At 37.5% G+C, this 21,907-nt stretch overlaps 1 protein-coding gene across 2 annotated transcripts; it reads left to right on the top strand.

Annotated features, from left to right (window-relative positions):
• Window positions 1-1,151: 1,151 nt before the first annotated feature.
• On the top strand, window positions 1,152-20,590 carry ncoa4 (nuclear receptor coactivator 4). 2 transcript variants are annotated; one of them, XM_059323941.1, is made up of 11 exons: window positions 1,152-1,358; window positions 10,194-10,320; window positions 12,783-12,923; window positions 13,045-13,136; window positions 14,859-14,967; window positions 15,614-15,694; window positions 16,705-16,827; window positions 16,965-17,741; window positions 17,988-18,290; window positions 19,095-19,187; window positions 19,618-20,590. In XM_059323941.1, exons 1-11 carry the CDS (start codon window positions 1,321-1,323, stop codon window positions 19,621-19,623), a joined length of 1,890 nt encoding a protein of 629 aa, XP_059179924.1. In that variant the 5' UTR covers window positions 1,152-1,320; the 3' UTR covers window positions 19,624-20,590. The 2 variants fall into 2 exon arrangements, with proteins under 2 accessions (XP_059179924.1, XP_059179925.1); XM_059323942.1 differs by lacking the exon at window positions 1,152-1,358 and adding an exon at window positions 3,435-3,705.
• The last annotated feature ends 1,317 nt before the right edge of the window (window positions 20,591-21,907 follow it).

The following is a 21,907-nucleotide window of genomic DNA, read 5'->3' as shown; positions in this document are numbered from 1 at the left end:
GTCATTTTGTATTTTTTTTGGTAATTTTTAGTTATTTTTGGTCATTTTGTGTCTTTTTTTGGTCATTTTAACATTTATTTTTGGTCATTTTGTGGGGGGTTTTTAAAGTCATGTTTACATTATTATTTTTTTTGTCATTTTTACATTTATTTTTTTGTCATTTTGTTTTTTTTGTTGTCCTTTTTACATAAATTTTTGTTCATTTTGTGTCTTTTTTTTGGTCATTTTTACATTTATTTTTGGTCATTTGGTGGGGTTTTTTGGTCATTTGGTGGGGGGTTTTGGTCATTTTTACAGTTATTTTTGGTCATTTTTACAGTTATTGGGGGGGGGGGGGGGGGGGTTTAAGTCTCTTTTTTTTTGTCATTTTGTGTTTTTTTTGTCATTTTTCTGAGGAAATTCGGTTATTATCTGGTAGAATTTTTTTTTAAAATTGTGTTGTTAACATTACATTTGTCCAAACAAATGTACCCTTAGTTCTACCAGGCGTTAAAATGAACAAGAAATGACAGAAAACAAGGATGAATAAAGTAATTTTGATTGATTGATTGATTGATTGATTTGATTGGTCTTATAATGTTTTCCACGACTGAACATTGGACGCTGCAGTTCCACTCAGTCGCCAGCAGGGGGAACTCTCGCTCTCTGTCTGACTAACTAACGTGGGGGTGTTACACTCAGTTCTCGCGTCATACAGCATTAAACAGTACACTATTTAAAATGGGAAAACACAATTCGGGAAGATGTCAATATTGTAATGAAGAAGAAAATTTAGAACATGTGATGCTTTATTGTCAGAAGTATGATCAGGAGAGAAGGGAACTGATATTGAACCTTAAAGGAATTAAGTTGAACTTTGATTTACGGGATCTTTTACAAAGAAGTTCAGAGGAGAAATGTTTTTCCTTTTTGTTACAGTATCTTAGGAGAACAAGATTAATAGAGAGAATATAATTTATGTACTTTCTCTTTTTTATTTTATTTTTTAATTTTATTATTAATTAATTTATTTATTTTTATTATTATTATTTTATTATTATTTAGTTAAACTCAGGAATGTGTAAAGTCCCGGTCCACACTCCATATCAGTAGGTGGCGGTAATACACCAAAAAGTTGTTTGTCAACCGCCATAAAACAACATGAAGAAGAAGAAGAAGAAGAAGAAGACTCAGTTCTCGCGAGATCTCTCCGCCCCCTCTGTGCGTTATTTTCTTTCCTTGACGTGATCGTGACATTGTGGGTCGCAGCTGGTGGGAAACACCGGGTCTTCACGGAGCTCTTCTTCATTTAACGCGTCTTCGAGAAGACTTGGATTATTTATGACATCGAGGTCGAGAGTCCAGAGTAAAGGCAGCCGGTAAGTTGGACCGAAAAAACGCCTCTTTTCACGTCCAAAGTGTCGGCTAGTTAGCGCCGCTGTGGATAGCAGATCCCGGTAGGCTGAGCTAGCAAGCTAGGCTAACAACACCCTGTGACCTCCAGTTTGGTTACAAAACTTAACATAAAAGCACAGGAAATAATAATATCTGTTTATATTGTAGTTAAAAGAAGCTATTTATCATCCAGTCCCAGCAGTCATAACGTTTTATATTGATTTTAACCCGGTGTTTAGCTAGATTCACGTGTTAGGGGTCTTACACCAAACTCGCTTCATAAAATATACAGTTTTATTATTACATTTATTTTTGGTCATTTTGTGGGATTTTTTGGTCAGTTTGTTTATTTGGTCATTTTTACAGTTATTTTTTGTCATTTTGTGTTTTTTTTTTGTAATTTTTTACATTTATTTTTGGTCATTTTGTGTTTTTTGTCATTTTGACATCCATTTTTTTGTGTCATTTTGTGGGTTATTTTTGGTAATTTTGTGTTTTGTGTGTGTCATTTTTACATCCATTTTGTGGGGTTTTTTTTGTTGTTGTAATTTTTACAGTTATTTTTTTGTCATTTTGTGTCTTTTTGGTCATTTTTACAGTTATTATTGGTTACAAAACTTAACATAAAAGCACAGAAAATAATAATATCTGTTTATATTGTAGTTAAAAGAAGCTATTTATCATCCAGTCCCAGCAGTCATAACGTTTTATATTTATTTTAACCCGGTGTTTAGCTAGATTCACGTGTAAGGGGTCTTACACCAAACTCGCTTCATAAAATATACAGTTTTAGCATTTCTGATAATTTGTGAGATTTCCCTGGTGTAATATGAGATTTGTAAAGTATATTACACATTACTAGTATCTTCTCTGTCATTCGGCTCACTCACAACTCGCCGATCAATGTCACCTGTCACCAGATGTTGTGTTTTATATGAGATTTCTGTGTTTTTCCGCACTGTCTCCTTCCAGCCGTGGAGTGACAGCGAGCTATGGTTTCCGGCTATAAAAGTCGTTATTTTATCATAAAGAAGTGCTGCTGGGTGGATTATTATCTTTATTGCCTTATTATCTTTAACCCGAGTTCACTGGCTGATCTTTGACATTTGGAGAAAGTGTGTGTTGTTTCTGCCAGACGTGCACTTTGTCCAACACACCGGACAAACATAAACAACACGTGTTTCTGAACGGAGTCTGGCGAGTTGGTAACAAAGCTAACAAAGATAAAAGCACAAAAATAATTATATGTGTTTATATTGTAGTTAAAGAAAGCTATTTAACATCCAGTCCCAGGAGTCATTAAGTTTTGTCCCACACACCAGGACGAACATTTGTCATTTTGTGTCTTTTTTTTGTGTCATTTTTACATTTATTTTTGGTCATTTTGTGTTGTTGTTATTTTTTGTCATTTTTACAATTATTTGTGGTCTTTTTTTGTCATTTTTACAGTTATTTTTGGTCATTTTGTGGATTTTTTCTTGTCATTATTACATTTATTTTTGGTCATTTTGTGGGATTTTATGTCAGTTTGTTTATTTGGTCATTTTTAAAGTTATTTTTGGTCATTTTTAAAGTTATTTTTGGTCATTTTGTGGGTTATTTTTGGTCATTTTGTGTTTTGTGTGTGTCATTTTTACATCCATTTTGTGGGGGGTTTTTTGGTCATTTTTACAGTTATTTTTGGTCATTTTGTGGGTTTTTTTGTAATTTTTTACATTTATTTTTGGTCATTTTGTGTTTTTTGTCATTTTGACGTCCATGTTTTTTGTCATTTTGTGGGTTATTTTTGGTCATTTTGTGTTTTGTGTGTGTCATTTTTACATCCATTTTATGGGTTTTTTCTTGGTCATTTTGTGTCTTTTTGGTCATTTTTACAGTTATTATTGGTAATTTTGTGTAAAACATAAACAAGACGTGTTTGTGATCAGTGTGTCCAGCTGAGTAAAGACAGCTGCTTGTCACGGCCACTCTGGTTAATATAAACCGAGTTATCAGCTGTGCACGGCGGCCTCGGTCACATCCTCGTTAATCACTGATGCGTGTAATATGTGAGGCTGTGATAGTGGAGGGGCAGTCCACGGAGGCCCCTCTGCGGGCCCTCTGCGGGCCCTCCCCGGGCCCTCCCCCCGGCCTGGGAGTGTGAGTACGTGCGGGCCGCCTGGCAGCGATGGCGGCCAGTCAGAGAAGCGTTTCCTCATTCCTCTGAGCTCAGAGAAACCAACAATAACCGGTTTTTCACTGATTATTTCCAGCTGAACTCGGAGCTGAACACTAGGCGTGTTTCCGGGTCTTTTCTGTGTTTGTGTTTTCCGTCACGGAGTCAAACATGAGGTACGATAACCGAGAATTTCCTACTTTATTCGCCATTTTAGCTCAGTGTTAGCCTCCACATGGCTCTGCTGTGCAGGTATTGATCATATAACAGGCGGATATGATGCTTTTCCTTCACCCTTGTGTTATTTTAGGGGTTAAAAATTACCCGATGCTATGTTTAAAACCCTCTGGAGTCCATGGAAACGCCTGCATATTACTTATTCATGACATGAAGACATAAAAAAGAAGCAACATCGAGTCTCTCCGTCAGCTTCCCTCTAAAGTTCTGGCTTGAAACTACATGCCAGATTATTTTTTTGTGACGATATTCGGCCAAGTAAAACTGGAGATATTGTCAGATATATTTAGTATAAAATATTGAACTAGATATTATCCTCATTTTACCTCTTATATGTAATATTTGCAACCTGTGTTCATATTTGCAATATTTAAAATTCTGTGTTTTGAAACATAATTTTCCAGATCAGATTTGATGTTTTCCTTAGTTTCTTTTGGGTTCAACATTTTTGATCAAGTAAGTCAAAAATGAATTATCAGGACATTTAGGTGAGGTAACGCTGAACAAACTGATCCCAACATGGCATGGTGAAGATATGTAACAGATTTTTTAACAGACATATTTGCCGAAGATTTCATAGGGTTAACAGCAGAGGAAACCTCCATAATGATCTTTTTTTCCCAACTTGATATTCGATTACTTTTCCTAGAATGATCCCAGCATGAGAAAAAGCAAAACATTGCCTTTGTTCATATTTGTACACAAACAGGGTCTTGTCTCTTGTACACAACTACTTATCTCAGGTGTCATTTTTGACCCATCAGCTATAAAAAAAAAAAAACCCATAAAAACCATGCATGCACACTTGCTAAAAAATATGTCAACACATATGCAGTACCTTTTAGCAATGAAACTAATAAAAATAAACCCCATATTTGTGTAAAACAGTAAAGATTGAACTGATTAAACACAGTTTTTCTGCACCGTAAAGTGGAAAAACCCTCAATATTCACAAGTTTCTGATGATTGACAGGTTCTTTCTTCATGCAAGATAGATTCGGGTTTTAAAATTCACTTAAGCTGTTTTATTTAAGGGGTTTAGTGAAGTGGGTCACTTTTTACCCTTAGGACAAGTGGTGTACAGAAGGTTAAAGAACCTGAGGAGTGAGACTGAAAACATGACTGTACATGTGAAATAATCTGTTTATATAAATGTAATAACAGTAGAGTTCATTATAAAACACATTAAGATGCTTTATACAACGGAGGACAACATGAAAGTGCAGTCCAGCTTAATGTACTTCATATGCTCCTGATAGTGTTATAACTGTGGGTATTATCTTTGATTTATAGTACAAGTAGTAATACTGTAATGTAAAAATACTCCTGTGCAAGTAAAACCCTGAAGTTAAAGTACAATGCAGCAAAATGTGTACAAATATCCAAAGTAAAAGTATTTTTTATGCCTAAAACTGTCTACTAAAGTGATATAATTAGGTGCATTATCTGGTTTTATTAGGTAGAAAAAATAAAAAATGTACATTTTAATTAGTTGGACACATTATGATGCCAGTGGTAGAGGAAGTACTCCGATTACTTGGTAGTAAAAGTAGAAAAAACCATTTAAGGAAATGTACAATTGAGCATAAATGTACTTTAATGTCCAAAGTAAAAGTACATGTATATTATCTGGTTTGGCTGGTAGCAAAAATAAAAACTGTTAAGGTAATTATAAAGACACAATAAGATGAAGTACTCAGATTACTTGGCAGTACAAGTAGAAAAACTCATTTACAAGTAAAACCCTGAAGTTAAAGTACAGTGCAGCAAAATGTACACAAATATCCAAAGTAAAAGTATTTTTTATGCCTTATGAATTGTCTGCTTTGATTAGGTATGAAAATTATAAAATGAAAAGTTAATTATAAGGACACAATAAGATGAAGTACCCAAATTCCTTGGTAGTAAAAGTAGAAAAACAGTGATGTAAAATACTCATTTACAAGTAAGTCTCAGTAATAAAAATAGTAATAACATGATTTTAAAATACTCTAGTACAAGTAAAACCCTGAAGTTAAAGTACAGTGCAGAAAAATGTACACAAATATCCAAAGTAAAAGTATTTTTTATGCCTAAAACTGTCTCCTATAGTGATATAACTGTGTGCGTTATATGGTTTAATTAGGTAGAAAAAATGAAAAAGTGAATTATTAGGACACATTTTAATACCAGTGGTCGAGGAAGTACTCAGATTACTTGGTAAAAGTACTGTAAAATACTCATTTACAAGTAAGTCTCAGTAGTAAAAGTATTATAGTATAATTACCATGATTTAAAAATACTCTTGTACAAGTAAAACCCAGAAGTTAAAGTAGAATGCAGCTAACACAGATGTGTTTTGCCTGAAACTGGCTGCTAAAAGTGTTATAACAGTGTAACAACTATATTCATTAGAGATAAATCTGCTGATTATTCTCCGATTAACCGATTAATTGTTTGGTCAATAAAGGTTTAAAGGCCACGTTGACGTTTTTCCTTGTGAGAAAGTGAAGCTGGTTCTTATCAGCTGACTGACTGTTTACAGCTGATAGTGAAGCAGAGCCGCGCCCCAGGCCCAGCCCAGCCAAAACACTTCAAAATAAAACACGCTGCAACACGTTTCAAATAACACATGGTTAGAATGTATTTCAAAATAAAACATCTCTACAACACGTTTCAAATAATACATGGTTAGAATATATTTCAAAATAAAACATCGCTGCAAAATAATACATTGTTAGAAGATATTTCAAAATAAAACATCGCTGCAAAATCATACATTGTTATAATATGTTTCAAAATAAAACATCTCTGCAACACGTTTCAAATAATACATGGTTAGAATATATTTCAAAATAAAACATCGCTGCAAAATAATACATTGTTAGAAGATATTTCAAAATAAAACATCGCTGCAAAATAATACATTGTTATAATATGTTTCAAAATAAAACATCTCTGCAACACGTTTCAAATAATACATGGTTAGAATATATTTCAAAATAAAACATCGCTGCAAAATAATACATTGTTAGAAGATATTTCAAAATAAAACATTGCTGCAAAATAATACATTGTTATATGTTTCAAAATAAAACATCTCTGCAAAATATTACATTGTTAGAATGTATTTCAAAATAAAACATCGCTGCAATATGTTTCAAATAATACATGGCTAGAATATATATATCAAAATAAAACATCGCTGCAAAATAATACATTGTTATAATATGTTTCAAAATAAAACATCTCTGCAACACGTCTCAAATAATACATGGTTAGAATATATTTCAAAATAAAACATCGCTGCAAAATAATACATGGTTAGAATATGTTTCAAAATAAAACATCGCTGCAAAATATTACATTGTTAGAACGTATTTCAAAATAAAACATTGATGGAACAGGTTTCAAAATAATACATGGTTAGAATATATATCAAAATAATGAGTAAAGAAAATAAAGAAAAAAGTAAAGAAAAAAATAAAGAATGCATTTCAAAATAAGAGATCATTAGAATGTATTTCAATATAAGAGATCATGAGACTACATTTCAAAATAAGAGATAACTGGACTACAATTCAAAATAAAAGATCACTGGACTACATTTCAAAATAAGAGATCACTGGACGACATTCCAAAACAAAAGATCAATAGACTACAATTTAAAATAAGAGATCAGTGGAATAAATTTCAAAATAAGAGGTAACTGGACTACAATTCAAAGTAAGAGATCCCAGAATGAGTAAGATTAAAGTGTGCTGGTAAATAGAAGAACTCCACTGAGTCGACTGTTTGTTGTCTGGCTGTGTCTAAAAATATGTGTTAGTGGTGTGACTGGTTTAATCCCAGTGGGTCCTGGTGAGCCAGCAGCCCTCTGACCAATCAGAGCACAAAGCAGCTGCGGCCTCCACCACAACAAAACCCTGAGCCGCAGTCAGCTGAGTCACAGCACAACAACAGACACACAACAAACACAACCTGCAGTCTGTCTGTCGTGTTTATTTTCTGTTTTCAACTCGACTGAACAAATATTGAGAAAGGTTAAAACTCATAAAGTCGCACAGAAAAATACATTTTTAGACATATCTCTCATTTTTTGGGGGCATTTTATAGATAAAATCTCACTTTAAAAAGCAGGCGGACATTTTTCCAAACACAGATAAATAATTATTTTATGTCAGGAATCAACTTTTATTGTTTTTATAGAAAGTTGGTAGACAGCCAGATGGTAAATATCACTTATGTGCTTATATATCGTAACATAACTATTACTATTATACTATACTACATAACTATTGTGGTACTCTACAATAAGTTCCAGGTTATTTTCTACTTTTTTTTTTAAATTTTTAAATTTTTTTGTAAAAACACACCAGTCAATAAACAGCTGTAAGTATTTCGAATCACAAAAACAGATGATTTATTTATTTGTTTGCGTGCATTAGGTTGTCTAGAAATTTTCTATCATGTATTTATATTGTGCAGTAATGAGAAAATCAACCAAAACAGTGTTTTTTCATCCAAAATGTATTTTCATCAGTTTTTTTCATAGGGAGAATGAATGAAAAATAAACAAAAAATTAAAATGGAAATAACACATTATATAGATCCATTACACACCGAATGAAACATTTCATGTCTTCATTTATTAAATTTCTTCTAATTCTAATGATTATGGCTTACATTTAATAAAGACCTAAATTCCAGTGTCTCAAAAAAATGTTAATATTACAAAAGACCAATTTTAAAAATTATGTTTAATATGTAAATGTTGGCCTCTGAAAAATATGTCCGTCTAATAACGACTTTTTATCTCAAAATTATGACTTTTTATCTGAAAAATGACTTATTTTATAATTTTAATTTCTTGTCTCATAATTTCGATGTTTAATCTCATAATTATGCCTTTTTATTTTCTGACTTTTTAATCTCATAATTTCGATTTTTTTATCTCATAATTTCAACTTTAATCTCATAATTATGACTTTTATCTCAAAATGTTAATATTACAAAAGACCAATTTTTAAAAAGTATGTTTAATATGTAAATGTTGTCCTCTGAGAAGTATGTTCATCTATATGACTCAATTCATTAATAATAGGGCCTGTTTATTATTTATGGAAATGGACTTTTCATCATATTCTAATGTATTCAGGTGTGTGTGTGTGTGTATTTATGGTATTTAAGCTAGAGAGTGATGAGGAAGAGAAGTGTGTTGTAGAAGAGGTGAAAGCAGAAGTGTGGGCTGAAGAAAGAGAGCGAGCTTAGTGAAGAAAGAGGAAGAGAAAGTTTCACCGTCGGTGTTGAAACATTTTCTTACATCATGAACTCTGATTAAAAGTTCGGTCAGCGGAAAAAACTCAGCGAACACAAAGAAACTAAAGAGGATTTTAGTTCAGAGCCGACTGCTGCAGTTGAGTTAAAATCCCTGAAATATCACATTTATTAACAAACGTTGAACCCTCTGAACCCCAAAACGCTGTTTCTGTCTACATTCTCCTCTCTGTGTCCTCGTGTTTCACTGCAACATATCAAATCTATATAATCTATAAGTCCTGCAGCTCTGTGGAATCAGCACAATCAGAACAACTCAAACAGTCTTTGTGCAGAATAACAGTTAGAATGACAGAAATCAGAAAAAAGTTGAATTTCTCTGATAAATTAAAACATAATTTATATAGAAATACTTTAAGTAGTATCACAAATGTTGTAAAAAACAGTTTTTTCTACATATTGAAGTATTGTCATGTTCCCAGCCTCTCCTGTCCTCTCCTCTCTGCTCTGTGTAAACAGCCTCTCCTGTCCTCTCCTCTCTGCTCTGTGTAAACAGCCTCTCCTGTCCTCTCCTCTCTGCTCTGTGTAAACAGCCTCTCCTGTCCTCTCATAAACAGACATAAAATAGACACAAAATGACACAAAAAGACACAAAATGACATAAAAAGATGTGAAATGACAAAAAAGGACACAAAATGACAAAAAAGGATGCAAAATTACATTAATAGACACAAAATTACATTAGAAAAAGATGCAAAATGACACAGAAAAGACACAAAAACAACAATAGTTGACAAAAGTTTTCGCCACATGTTCGCCTTCTTAACATAACGACATAATAAATAAGTTCAGTGTCTCTGAGGAGAATTTAATGTTTTTAACAGGATCTGGTTTATTTTAAATGACACATGGAGAATAAAGAGATTCTGACACTAAAATCAACATTTAACACAAGTAACGGACACTTTTTATAACAGAAACTTTCAGAACAGATGATATGTTCAAGGACCGTCGGAAAGTTCAAACTCTGACGATAACCGCCATTTTTTTTCTACAATAAACGCTCAAATTTTTGGCGATTTTTGGAAGAACGTGGTGAATGTTGCATTAAAGCTCCTAGAACTGTATTACCTGTTTTATTTTGACGGCCTGTTTCCTGTTTCCTGTGCAGAATGCCGTTGGCGGAGGCGGTGGCGGCGGCCGGGCTGAAGCAGTGCCGGCAGGCCCAGGACCAGCTGGAGGACGCCATCAGCAGCGTGATGAAGGCCGAGCAGCAGCTGAGAGAAAACACCAGAGAGGTCAGCACCTTCATCATCCTCATCCTCACCTGTCTGTCTCTATGTCTCTATGTCTCTATGTCTGTCTGTCTCTCTCTGTCTGTCTCTCTCTGTCTGTCTGTCTCTGTCTGTCTGTCTGTCTGTCTGTCTATGAAGAGTTTGAAGTTATGCCAAAAAAGGACCTCACAATAAATAAAACTACTAAATATTATATCATATAAACCATCAAAAGTTCAGGAGTTTAGAGAAATATCTATATTCATGTTTCTACATTAGGAAAAAAAATGGATCAACACGTTTTATGTGTCTAATTGGTAGAATTTGATGAGAAAATGTGCCGGATTTAGTTTTTTTTAATGATGTTTTTATGGCACAATTTCAATACTTTTTGCAATAATTATGGTTTATTGAATCACATAATATTTCAGAGCATTTCCAGACAAAAACACTGTTTCTAAATCAGAGTTCAGAGGCTTCAGTAAGTCGAGTTTGTGGCTCTACTCTCTAGTTTTGCTCTGGACAGTTAAATATAAAGTCGTCAGCTGATAACGACTCGCAGCCTCAACGTGCAAAAAAGACACAAAATGTCAAAAAAAGATGCAAAATGACACAATAAAGATGCGAAATGACACAAATAAGACACAAAATGTCCAAAAAAGACGCAAAATGACACAAAAAAGACACAAAATGACCAAAAAAAGATGCAAAATGACACAAATAAGACACAAAATGTCAAAAAAAGACGAAAAATGACACAAATAAGACACAAAATGTCAAAAAAAGACGAAAAATGACACAAATAAGACACAAAATGCCCCAAAAAAAGACACAAAATGCCCAAAAAAAGACACAAAATGCCCAAAAAAAGACGCAAAATGACACAAAAAAAGACCCCAAATGACCCAAAAAAGATGCAAAATTCCATTAGAAGAGACAGAACTGAGCCGTCGGCTGATAACGAGTCGCTGCCTCAACGTGCTGCAGCGACACGTTCCAGTCCGCCGTCACATGACCGCCAACAGGGTTTACGAGGTGCACCTGAATGCACCTTTTACCTCACTGGTTTTACTGTGTGTGTGTGTGTGTGAGAGAAACCACAAACACCTTAAGTCGTCCTGTTGTTCAGCCGTGGACATGTGGTTAGCCAGGCTCAATGACCCATACACAGGTGTGTGAGAGGTCGAGTCAGCATGTAAAACACTAGAGAGAGAGAGAAGGGTGTGGTCGAGTCACTATATAAAAGAGTGGAGAGAGAGAGAGAAGTTCATATGACTGGAATCAGCTTCTACTGGACTCTACTGTGTTTCTGGAGGAGTTTAGTGTTTGGTTCTGGACGTCTTCAGGTAAATCTGCTTCACCTTTCGGTCTGTGATGTGGCGCTGCGTGCTGATTGGCTGATTTTCGTTACTCCGTCGTCCTCAAATAATATATATAATATAGCAGTCTGAAGTCTGAAGCCTAAATAAAGAGATTTCTCTGTGATTTAGTGTGAATAAACGGATCTAAAGGTGCTGAAGTAACAACAGCATGAAGCTGAACTGATGCTTCGTCAGGTCTGTCTGCAGGAACTCTGCTGTTAAAATGAGTTGTTTCCTCAGTGGACTCTGGTTCTGTAGAGGATTTGTCACTCGAGTGGAACCATTTTAACTCCTTCGTGTCTCTGTGTGGATTCTTTGTCCTCACAAACACGTCAGGCTGAACGAACAATAACGAGGACTCCAGCTATCCGTTTATCATTTATTAACTTATTGTAAGGCGCTTTGGACAAAAGCGTCAGTTAAACGACATGTAAAAATGTAATAATAGAGTGTCTCACTGTCTGTGTCTCACCTGTCTCACTGTCTGTCTCGCTGTCTGTCTCGCTGTGTGTCTCACCTGTCTCGCTGTCTGTCTCGCTGTGTGTCTCACCTGTCTCGATGCGTGTCTCATCTGTCTCGCTGTCTGTCTCGCTGTCTGTCTCGCTGTGTGTCTCACCTGTCTCGATGCGTGTCTCATCTGTCTCGCTGTCTGTCTCGCTGTCTGTCTCACCTGTCTTACTGTGTGCCTCACCTGTCTCCCTGCATGTCTCACTGTGTGCCTCACCTGTCTCCCTGCATGTCTCACTGTGTGCCTCACCTGTCTTACTGTGTGCCTCACCTGTCTCCCTGCATGTCTCACTGTGTGCCTCACCTGTCTCCCTGCATGTCTCACTGTGTGCCTCACCTGTCTTACTGTGTGTCTCACCTGTCTCCCTGCATGTCTTACTGTGTGTCTCACCTGTCTCCCTGCGTGTCTAACCTGTCTCACTGTGTGTCTTACTGTGTTTCCACTGTGTGTCTCACTGCCTGTCTCCCTGCGTGTCTTACTGCGTGTCTCACTGCCTGTGTCGCTGCGTGTCTCGCTGCGTGTCTTGCTGTCTGTCTCACTGCGTCTCTCATCTGTCTCCCTGCGTGTCTCACTGTGTGTCTCACTGCCTGTCTCCCTGCGTGTCTGGCTGCGTGCAGGTGCGTGCGGAGCTGCAGAGCTGTGTGAGCCGTCAGCAGGAGGCGCTGCGCTGCAGGGAGGTTTGGCTGCTGGGACAGATCGAGCTGCTGGAGCAAGTCAAGACGGAAACTCTGCAGCAGCAGCTGCACCAGCTGCACTGGGTAACTGCTCCGTCTACTGGTTCTACTGGTTCTCTACTGGTTCTACTGGTTCTCTACTGGTTCTACTGGTTAATATGTGCTTCATATCCTGCTGGACTCAGTTTCCTGTTTCCTGTTTCAGCTCAGAGGACAGTTTGACGTCATCGTCCATCAGCTGCAGAACGCCAACAGCAGCAACGACCTCAACAACCAGCTGACCAGCTGCATGGAAAAGTAACCACACACACACACACACACACACACACAGTCACGTCCTGGAAGATTGACATTGTTAATTAATTGTTTTTAACATCATTAAACACAAACAGGCGATATAAAGAAGGACACGATCAAAACATGTATTGAATTGTAGCTAATTAAGCTTTTTAATTTAATCCAAATAACATAAATCCCATCAACAGACTCGGACCATAATAATGCTATTTTTTTAAATAAATAAATAAAAATAAGGCAGATAAAGTCGCGCCCATAACACCTAAAAACAAGCGAGACGTCTGTGTTTCAAATATTTTAGCTTAATTTTGAAACCGTGACCGTCTACGTGCAGCTGCCGGCTTGAAATCAAAACATTTGTGTTCGATATAAACCTTTTTTAAAATATAAGTAATCTTAAAATAACCAGAATCTGCTCAGTTTATGGAGAATAATTTCCTCCAGACATTACGACCTGAGAGATTAAAGAAACCAGACTTTACCGACAAAAACAGCAATTACTGGCAACACACACACACACACACACACACACACACACACAGAGTTAGGTGTGTGTGCTGAGTCAGCGGATCTGTTTCTTTATGGAAGTTAATAAATATAAAACTTTATCAACAGTGAATGATTGTCGAGACTTTAAACTGATCATGAGACTCTGAGAGTTTAACAAGTTCACATACACACACACACAGTTTCACTAAATGACTGTTTTAGTTGTTTCCTAATGACAGCCTGCAGAGTGTGTGTAACTTGTTTGTGTCTGGAGGGAAATAACAGACGTGAGTTTAACTCTGAAGCTGCTGCGGGAAGAGGAAGCTTTAGTCATACATTATTATTATTATTATTATTATTATTATTATTATAATATAGATGGAATAGGAAAGTGGAAAACTGACAGTATGTCTTACAGTACAGCCACATCCTGAACTTCCTATTAAGATACAGTTACTTTGTGGGGCTTTTACTTTGAAAAACAGCTTTGACCTGTGTTTCCTGTTCAGACACAGTGACCTCTCAGGCTTTTATTCTACTAAACTACTCGTTACTCCGCAACCATAAAGCCATAAACTCCTCATTTCTAAAAAGAAGATTCCTGTTAACACTCCGATACAATTGCGTGCTTTTATTTTGAAGGCCTGGTATTTCGAAGACCTCTCAAACTGCTCTTGTTTTCTCTCAAAGCGTGAGTCCTAACAACAAAATATGGTAACGCTTTATAATAAGGTCCTTAATAACCATTAATTAACAAGTAATAAGGCATTGTTCTCGCTTTAGATCCGGTAGTTGCAAAAAGCATAGTTAACTTATAGTTAACTTATAATAGATGAGCAATAAAGTATATTTTAATATCAATAAGCAAACAAAATAAGATTAATAAAGGCATGGCAAAGACATAATGGGTGGGTCATGGGTGTTTGTAATGCCATTATTAACACTTATACAAGCTTATAAACACACAATAATGTCAATAAGCTTCTTGTAAGGACTTACAAGGGCCTTATTACTTGTTAATTAATGGTTATTACAAGGACCTTAATATAAAGCGTTACCAAAAACATTCGTGTGATCAGAAAGAAAAGTGTCTGCTGAAGGCGTTGATGCAGGTTTCATGTCTGCAGTAAGAACGTGTGAGCAGCATCGACCGGTTAGAAAAGTGTTTCTCTTCGTTTGTCACGTGACTAAAGTTTCTCTGCTGGGTGTGTTTGTTTTCTCCTCCTGCTGCAGGTTGTCCTCCCTCAGTCTGACACCAGAGGAGACACCTGAGATGAGTTTCCACGCCGACACTCGCTCCCTGAGACAGGCCATCACCTCGTTCGGCAGCATCACGGCACAGGTAACACACACACACACACACACACACACACACACACACACACACACACACACACAGGTGCATCTGAATACATTAGAATATGATGAAAAGTCCAATATTTCCAGTAGTTCAAGTCAAACAGTCGCAACCAAGTATTAAGTCATATAGATGGACATACTTTTTAAAATGTAATATTCAAATTTTGAGATAAAAGTCATAATTATGAGATTAAAGTCGAAATTATAAAATAACATTTTTTTTTAAAATTGAGATTAAAAAATCGCAATTATGAGCTAAAAAAATCATAATTTTGAGATTAAAAAGTCATAAAATAAAAAGTCAGTTATTAGATTAAACATCGTAATTGTGAGATAAAAAAATTGAAATTATAAGATAAGAGTCATAATTATCAGATAAAAGGTCATGATAAGATGGACATACTTTTCAGAGGCCAACATTTCCATATTAAACATACTTTTTAAAAATTGGTCTCTTGTAATATTCGAATTTTGAGATAAAAGTCATAATTATGAGATTAAAGTCGAAATTATGAGATTAAAAAAAAAGAAATTATGATATAAAAAGTTGACATTTTGGGATAAAGAGTCACAGTTTTGAGATGTTGTGTCTGACTGTGTGATGCTGATCAGCTGTTTCCTGTTTGCAGCTGGTGGAGGGTGTGTCCTCTCAGAGCCCCGCCCATCAGAGAGGTCCGGTGCAGAGCTGTCCAATCGCAGCCAAGAAACAGGTAACTGTCCCTGCAGGTAGACAGAGGGAGACTCACCTGAGTGACACTTTAATCTGCAACACACTAACAATCTATTAACATTCTACCACTGTAATAACACTAACAACACTAGTAGAACATTGTTGTTCTTGTAACACTATAATAAGAATATGATAACATAATGACACTAAAAACATTATAATAACACTGTAATAACGTTATGATAGCATTATAATAACATCATAATACTATAATAACATGATAACACTGATAGCACTGTAATAACATTTTAATAACACTAATAATGTTGAGCCATAACAGTGACAAAATTATAACAATAATACAATAATAGCATGACAGTATAACAACATTATAATAACAATATGATAACCTATAATAACACTAATAACATTATAATAACTCTATAATATTATAATAACAGTATGATAACACTATAATTACAATATAATAACACTATAATAACATTGTATTAACACTATAATATTATAACACTGTAATAACAGTATGGTAACATAATAATGCTATGATAACGGTGCAATAACATCATAACAACAATGTAATAACATTATAATAACTATAATAACAGTGACAACATTATAACATAATATGATAATAACATGACAGTTTAATACCATAACATCATAATAACAGCATGATAACACTACAATAACAATACAATAACACTATATCACTATAATAACATAATAACAATGTAATAACAATATAATAACTCTATAAAAACATAACATTTTAATAACACTACATTAACAACACTATAATAACATTATAATAACACTATAATAACATAATAACAGTATGATAACACTATGACAACATTATAATTACAGTATGATAATACTATAACATTATAATAACACTATAACAACATTATAATAACACTATAACAACATTATAATAACACTATAATCACATTAAGATAACACTAATAACAGCAGTCTGAGAACAGACGTTTGTTTTGGAAGCTGAACTGTTTCTGTGTTTGTGATCAGAAGATGGAGGCCGGCGCTCTGAGCGACTGGCTGCTGGGAACTCCTCCAGCAAGCAGCGCTCCTATTGGCTACCAGTCCAGCAAGAACCCGCAGGATTGGCTGATGGCACACAAGGAGAGCAAGGTGAGCGAGACGACCGCCTGAAGGACGTTTAAAGGCCGTTTTTTACCTCTTAGATTCTATGATTCTTATTGTTTGAGTCTGCTCCGTCTTGTTCCTGTTGGTCACATGTCTAACTGACTTCCTGTCTGTCGTGTCAGACTTCCTGTCCCGTCCTGGCCTCGGTGGACTTCCTGCAGGCCTGGGGTCAGCTCCGGGACCTGGAGGCGTGGCTCCTGCAGGACCAGACGGCGGTCAGCAGGGAGCGGGCCGACAGCAGCTGCAGCTCCTCCTTCTCCATCGAGAAGATCGACGAGTCAGAGTTCACCGTCTCCCCTGAGGAGGAGGACGAGGAGGAGGAGGAGGAGGAGGAGGAGGGGCTGAGCGACTGGCTCATCACGCCGCCCATGGAGCACATGACGGACGCCGAGCAGTGGCGCCGGGTGTTTAAGCCGTTCGAGGGCGGCTGGTCGTCCAGTGATTGGCTGTCGGGGCCGAGCCGCCCCGCCGCCGACTGCTCCTCCTGCTGCCAGACCTCCACGGCCATGGAGATCGAGAACCTGGGCCAGCTCAAGTGCCTGAAGACCCCGCCCGCCTCCAGCCCCGCCGCCTCCCCCGTCTCCCCCGCCCCCGCGGTGGCCCTGGAGGCGTGGCTGCAGCAGGTGGCGCCGCTGCAGCAGACCTGCAGGGCCAACGAGGTCTGCGGCGCCTACGCCGACTGCGTCTGTGACGAGAACTGTGGGAAAGAAGCTCTGAGCCTCTGGCTGCTCAAACAGGACGGACGGGACAAGAACGGCGTCCCGACCGCCAAGAATGCCCCGCCCACCGAGAAGAATGCCCCGCCCGCCGAGAAGAACGCCCCGCCCACTGAGAAGAATGCCCCGCCCACCACAAAGAACGCCCCGCCCCCTCTGCATCTCAGGGAGCAGGAACAGAAGGTGACATTTTAAAAATAACTTAAAAATAATTAGGAATGTTTTAAATGTCAGGAATATATTTAGATAAATATTGACTATTCACTATAATAAAACTATAACATTATATAACACTATAATAACAGTATAACAACATAATATAACACTATAATAACATAACAATATAATAACAGTATAATAACATTATAACAAGAGTATAACACTATAATAACACATCATGTGTGTGTGTGTGTGTGTGTGTGTGTGTAGGTTCAGGCCATCCTGCAGGCCTGGCTCCACCCCACAGGCTCCTCCTCCTCCTGCAGGGCTCCTCCCCTCTCCTCCTCCTCCTCCTCCTCCCTCTCCGGCTGGGTGGCTCCTGAGGAGGAGAAGGCCAGCAGGGAGGAGCACAGCTCTCACTTCAAGTCCTCCTCGTCCTCCTCGTCTCCGTTCCAGTGTCCTCTGGATCCAGAACTCTGGGTTCTCCCGGGACAGACTCCGGGGTCCGGAGGTCAGCCCCGACCCGAAGCTGAGGAGGACAAGTGGCTGCTGAGGAAGAGGAGTCAGGCTCAGGTAACAGGACCACACAGACCAGAACAGACCAGTAGAGACCAGAACAGACCAGTAGAGACCACATCAGACCAGAACAGACCAGTAGAGACCAGAACAAAATCCAGAACAGAGACCAGTAGAGACTAGTACAGAGACCAGAACAGACCAGTAGAGACCAGATCAGACCAGTAGAGACCAGATCAGACCAGTAGAGACCAGAACAGACCACAACACACTAGAGACCAGAAAAGACTAGAACAGAGACAAGAACAGACCACTACAGAGACCATTAGAGACCACAACAGACTAGAACAGACCAGTAGAGTCCAGAACAAAATCCAGAACAGACTAGAACAGAGACTAGAACAGACCAGTAGAGACTAGTACAGAGACCAGTAGAGACCAGTAGAGACCAGAACAGACCAGAACAGACCAGTACAGACCAGTTGAGACCAGAACAGACCAGTACAGAGACCAGTAGTGACCAGAACGGACCAGTAGAGACCAGAACAGAGACCAGAACAGACCAGTACAGAGACCAGTAGTGACCAGAACGGACCAGTAGAGACCAGAACAGACCAGTAGAGTCCAGAACAGACCAGTAGAGACCAGAACAAAATCCAGAACAGTCCAGCACAGACACTAGAACAGAGAACAGAACAAACTAATAGAGACCAGATCAGACCAGAACAGACCGGAAGAGACTAGAACAGAGACCAGATCAGACCAGAACAGACCGGAAGAGACTAGAACAGAGACCAGTACAGACCAGTACAGACCAGTCCTGTCCAGTGTGTTGACCGTGTCCCGTGCGTCCCCGTCCAGGAGCGCCTGGCGCTGCCGTCCGTCTGCGACCTGTTCTCCTGTATGAAGGTGGGCGGAGACAAAGACAAGTGGCTGCACAAAGCTCCTGAACAGGTGAGTCCAATGCTCCTTTAATGACTTTATTCATTAAATAACTAGAGTATATGTGTTTAGAACATTATGATATGAGTACGTAAAGTCTTTTCTCATGCTCAGTAATATGTCATCATACGTTGATACACATTTGGTGCTAAATTTAAACATTTTCACATCAACATCACAACACCAAGAGACTCGTGAGTTATCAGCATAAAGTGGGCGTGTCAGTAAAGAGACTCGTTGGTCCATAAAACCCAATTTCTAATTTTTTCCTTGCCATAATTTATCGTAACTTCAGAGCATTTATTAATGCATCTTCCCATAATATTATGACGTGTTTGGTACTTATAGTTCCTTAGAGGCCAGTGTTAAACCTATAAAAATCATGTGATTATAATGATAATAATAATAATATTAATAATGATAATAACTGTTTTCCTTCCAGATGTGACGATGATGGTGATGATGGATGTTTCTTCTTCTCTCCTCTGAGAGTCACTTTATTATCGCTGATCAGCGCACACGACTGCAATAATCTAACCATCGCCGCCGCCGCCGCCTTCTTTCCTGTGACTTCGCCGCGTCGAGCTCTCGTCCAATCAGGATCCAGAGCCGAGCGATGAAACGACAATTTTCCCGTGGAAAAAACGGGAAAATAATCGACAATTTAAATGTTTAAAATGTTAAAATTTAAAGCTCGTCAGAAAACTGAATCTGGTTTGTTTTGGACTTTAAAGATAAAATCGTAAATCAATTAACTGAGAAAATATGATTGACAGAAAAATGTCACTGTTTTAACATCTGATTTATAAGTTCAGTATTTGTTTTTCTTTAAATTGTTAAAAATTCTTCGGAGAATTCAGCTTCTTAAAGAGCAAATTAATAATCAATGGTGAACATTTTATTGTAGTCAAAATGTGAATGCATTTCACCTGCTGATCCTGAGAGGAAGAGGGAGGGGGCGGAGCCTGAGGGGACAGGGTACCACTGGGGGCGGGGCTACCTGTATAGTGGGCGGGGTTAAAGCTAGATATAAAATAGCCTTTATTTTAATGGAGCTTATTTTAACAAACCTGTTTTTCACTTTATTTAACAGAATCTCTGTTTGAGTGGCTTGTTCCTTTTCCTTTTTCTTTTTCTTCTCTTCTCTTCTCTTGTTTTTTTTTTTTTTTTTTTCTGTAAAGCTGCTGATTGCAGAGATCTACTTCCTGTCCAGACCGCCGGCCGCTCGCGTCACTAACCCAGCGGTCTGCATGCGACTCGTGACGCACTTTAAAATATTTTTTCTCTGGTAGTTTCACACTATTGAAACCTTTTGTTGGATTAAAATGTAATGACACACACGTTAAATACATGTTGCAGTACCACGACTGACCACCGGCTGAGTGGCGGCGCTGCAGCACACCTTAATACATTTATTATTTTATTGATGCTTTATTAATACATTTATGTCTGCTTCTCCCACAGATTATGCATGTGGGTCGTTTTATTCTTATTGTTATTATTTTAAATCGTGTATAAAATGATGAATGTGATAGGAGCCATGCAGCTGTTGGATATTTCAAATTAAAAGCTCCTGGACTTTTGAGTCTTGGAGGCAGAGCTGGACCGTCGTACACCTGACAGACTCAGTTCAGGGCAGAAAACTACAGAATCAGAGGACTGTGTTTCCCAGAATGCCTCTGGTGGAAGCAGCCGGCGGTCTGTCGGGTCACGTGACTCTGCAGTCAGCAGTGATTGGTGCTTTTTATTAAAGCTCTGCTGTGATTATTTTTGGGGGCGGGGCTTCTGTCATATAAAGCTGTGATGTCATCAGTACTCTCTTCCTGCTGTGATTCTCTACAGTAATAAAACCTGCTGACATCATCACCGTCTGTGACATCATCACTGTGTCTGTGAAAGTTAACTTTAATTTAGGTGATTTTATTGTGAAAGTTTCCTGTTTATCTTAGAGGTTTTTATTCAGACAGTTTCCAGTTTAACTAAAGGGATTTTATTCTGAAAGTTTCCAGTTTAACTAAAGGGATTTTATTCTGAAAGTTAATGGTGTTACTGAAGAGATTTTATTCTGAAGGTTTCCAGTTTAATTTAAACTAAATACATTTTATTTTGAAAGTTTATGGTTTTACTAAAGGGATTTTATTCTGAAAGTTACTGGTTAAATTGAGTGGATCTAATTCTGAAAGTTTCCAGTTTAACTAAAGGGATTTTATTCTGAAAGTATCCAGTTTAACTCAAACTAAAGACATTTTATTCTGAAAGTTTATGGTTTTACGCAAGAAATTTTATACTGAAAGTTTCAAGTTTAGCTAAAGAGATTTTATTCTGAAAGATCCCAGTGTAACTTTAACAGAACAGATTTTATTTTGAAGTGTTACTTGTATTATTTAAACTCTTAAAACTTCCTGTTTATTTATTTTTTTAAATTAATGATTGACATGATTGACAAAACTACCAAAATAAGAGCAGAGATGTAACCTGACACACACACACACACACACACACACACACATGAACGAACAGAAGGTTGTTTACTGGAACCAAACAGGAAGTTTACCAGAAGGAAATAATAAACCAGTTTAACCTTGTTAAGGGGGATTTATTGTGAAAGTTTCCAGCTGCAGAAGAAGAGGAAGAAGAAGTTTGACCTTAAAAGTGAGAAAATGAAACTTCACCAACATGAAGTTCTCACTTGTTTTACACCACAGAGGAGAAATACTCATTATAATTTTATT

This window comes from Centropristis striata, chromosome 20 (assembly GCF_030273125.1).
Source record: "Centropristis striata isolate RG_2023a ecotype Rhode Island chromosome 20, C.striata_1.0, whole genome shotgun sequence".
NCBI classification, from domain to species: Eukaryota; Metazoa; Chordata; class Actinopteri; order Perciformes; family Serranidae; genus Centropristis; species Centropristis striata.
The sequence above is the reverse complement of the archived record's forward strand: the minus strand, read 5'-3'. Positions and strand labels throughout refer to the sequence as shown.

Excerpts from the sequence above, each read along its gene's own strand:
- ncoa4 (XM_059323941.1), top strand. The coding sequence starts at position 1,321 with ATGACATCGAGGTCGAGAGTCCAGAGTAAAGGCAGCCG. Across the intron at positions 15,695-16,704 it reads CAATCGCAGCCAAGAAACAG|AAGATGGAGGCCGGCGCTCT; the intron begins GTAACTGTCCCT and ends GTTTGTGATCAG. Across the intron at positions 18,291-19,094 it reads GGAAGAGGAGTCAGGCTCAG|GAGCGCCTGGCGCTGCCGTC; the intron begins GTAACAGGACCA and ends GTCCCCGTCCAG.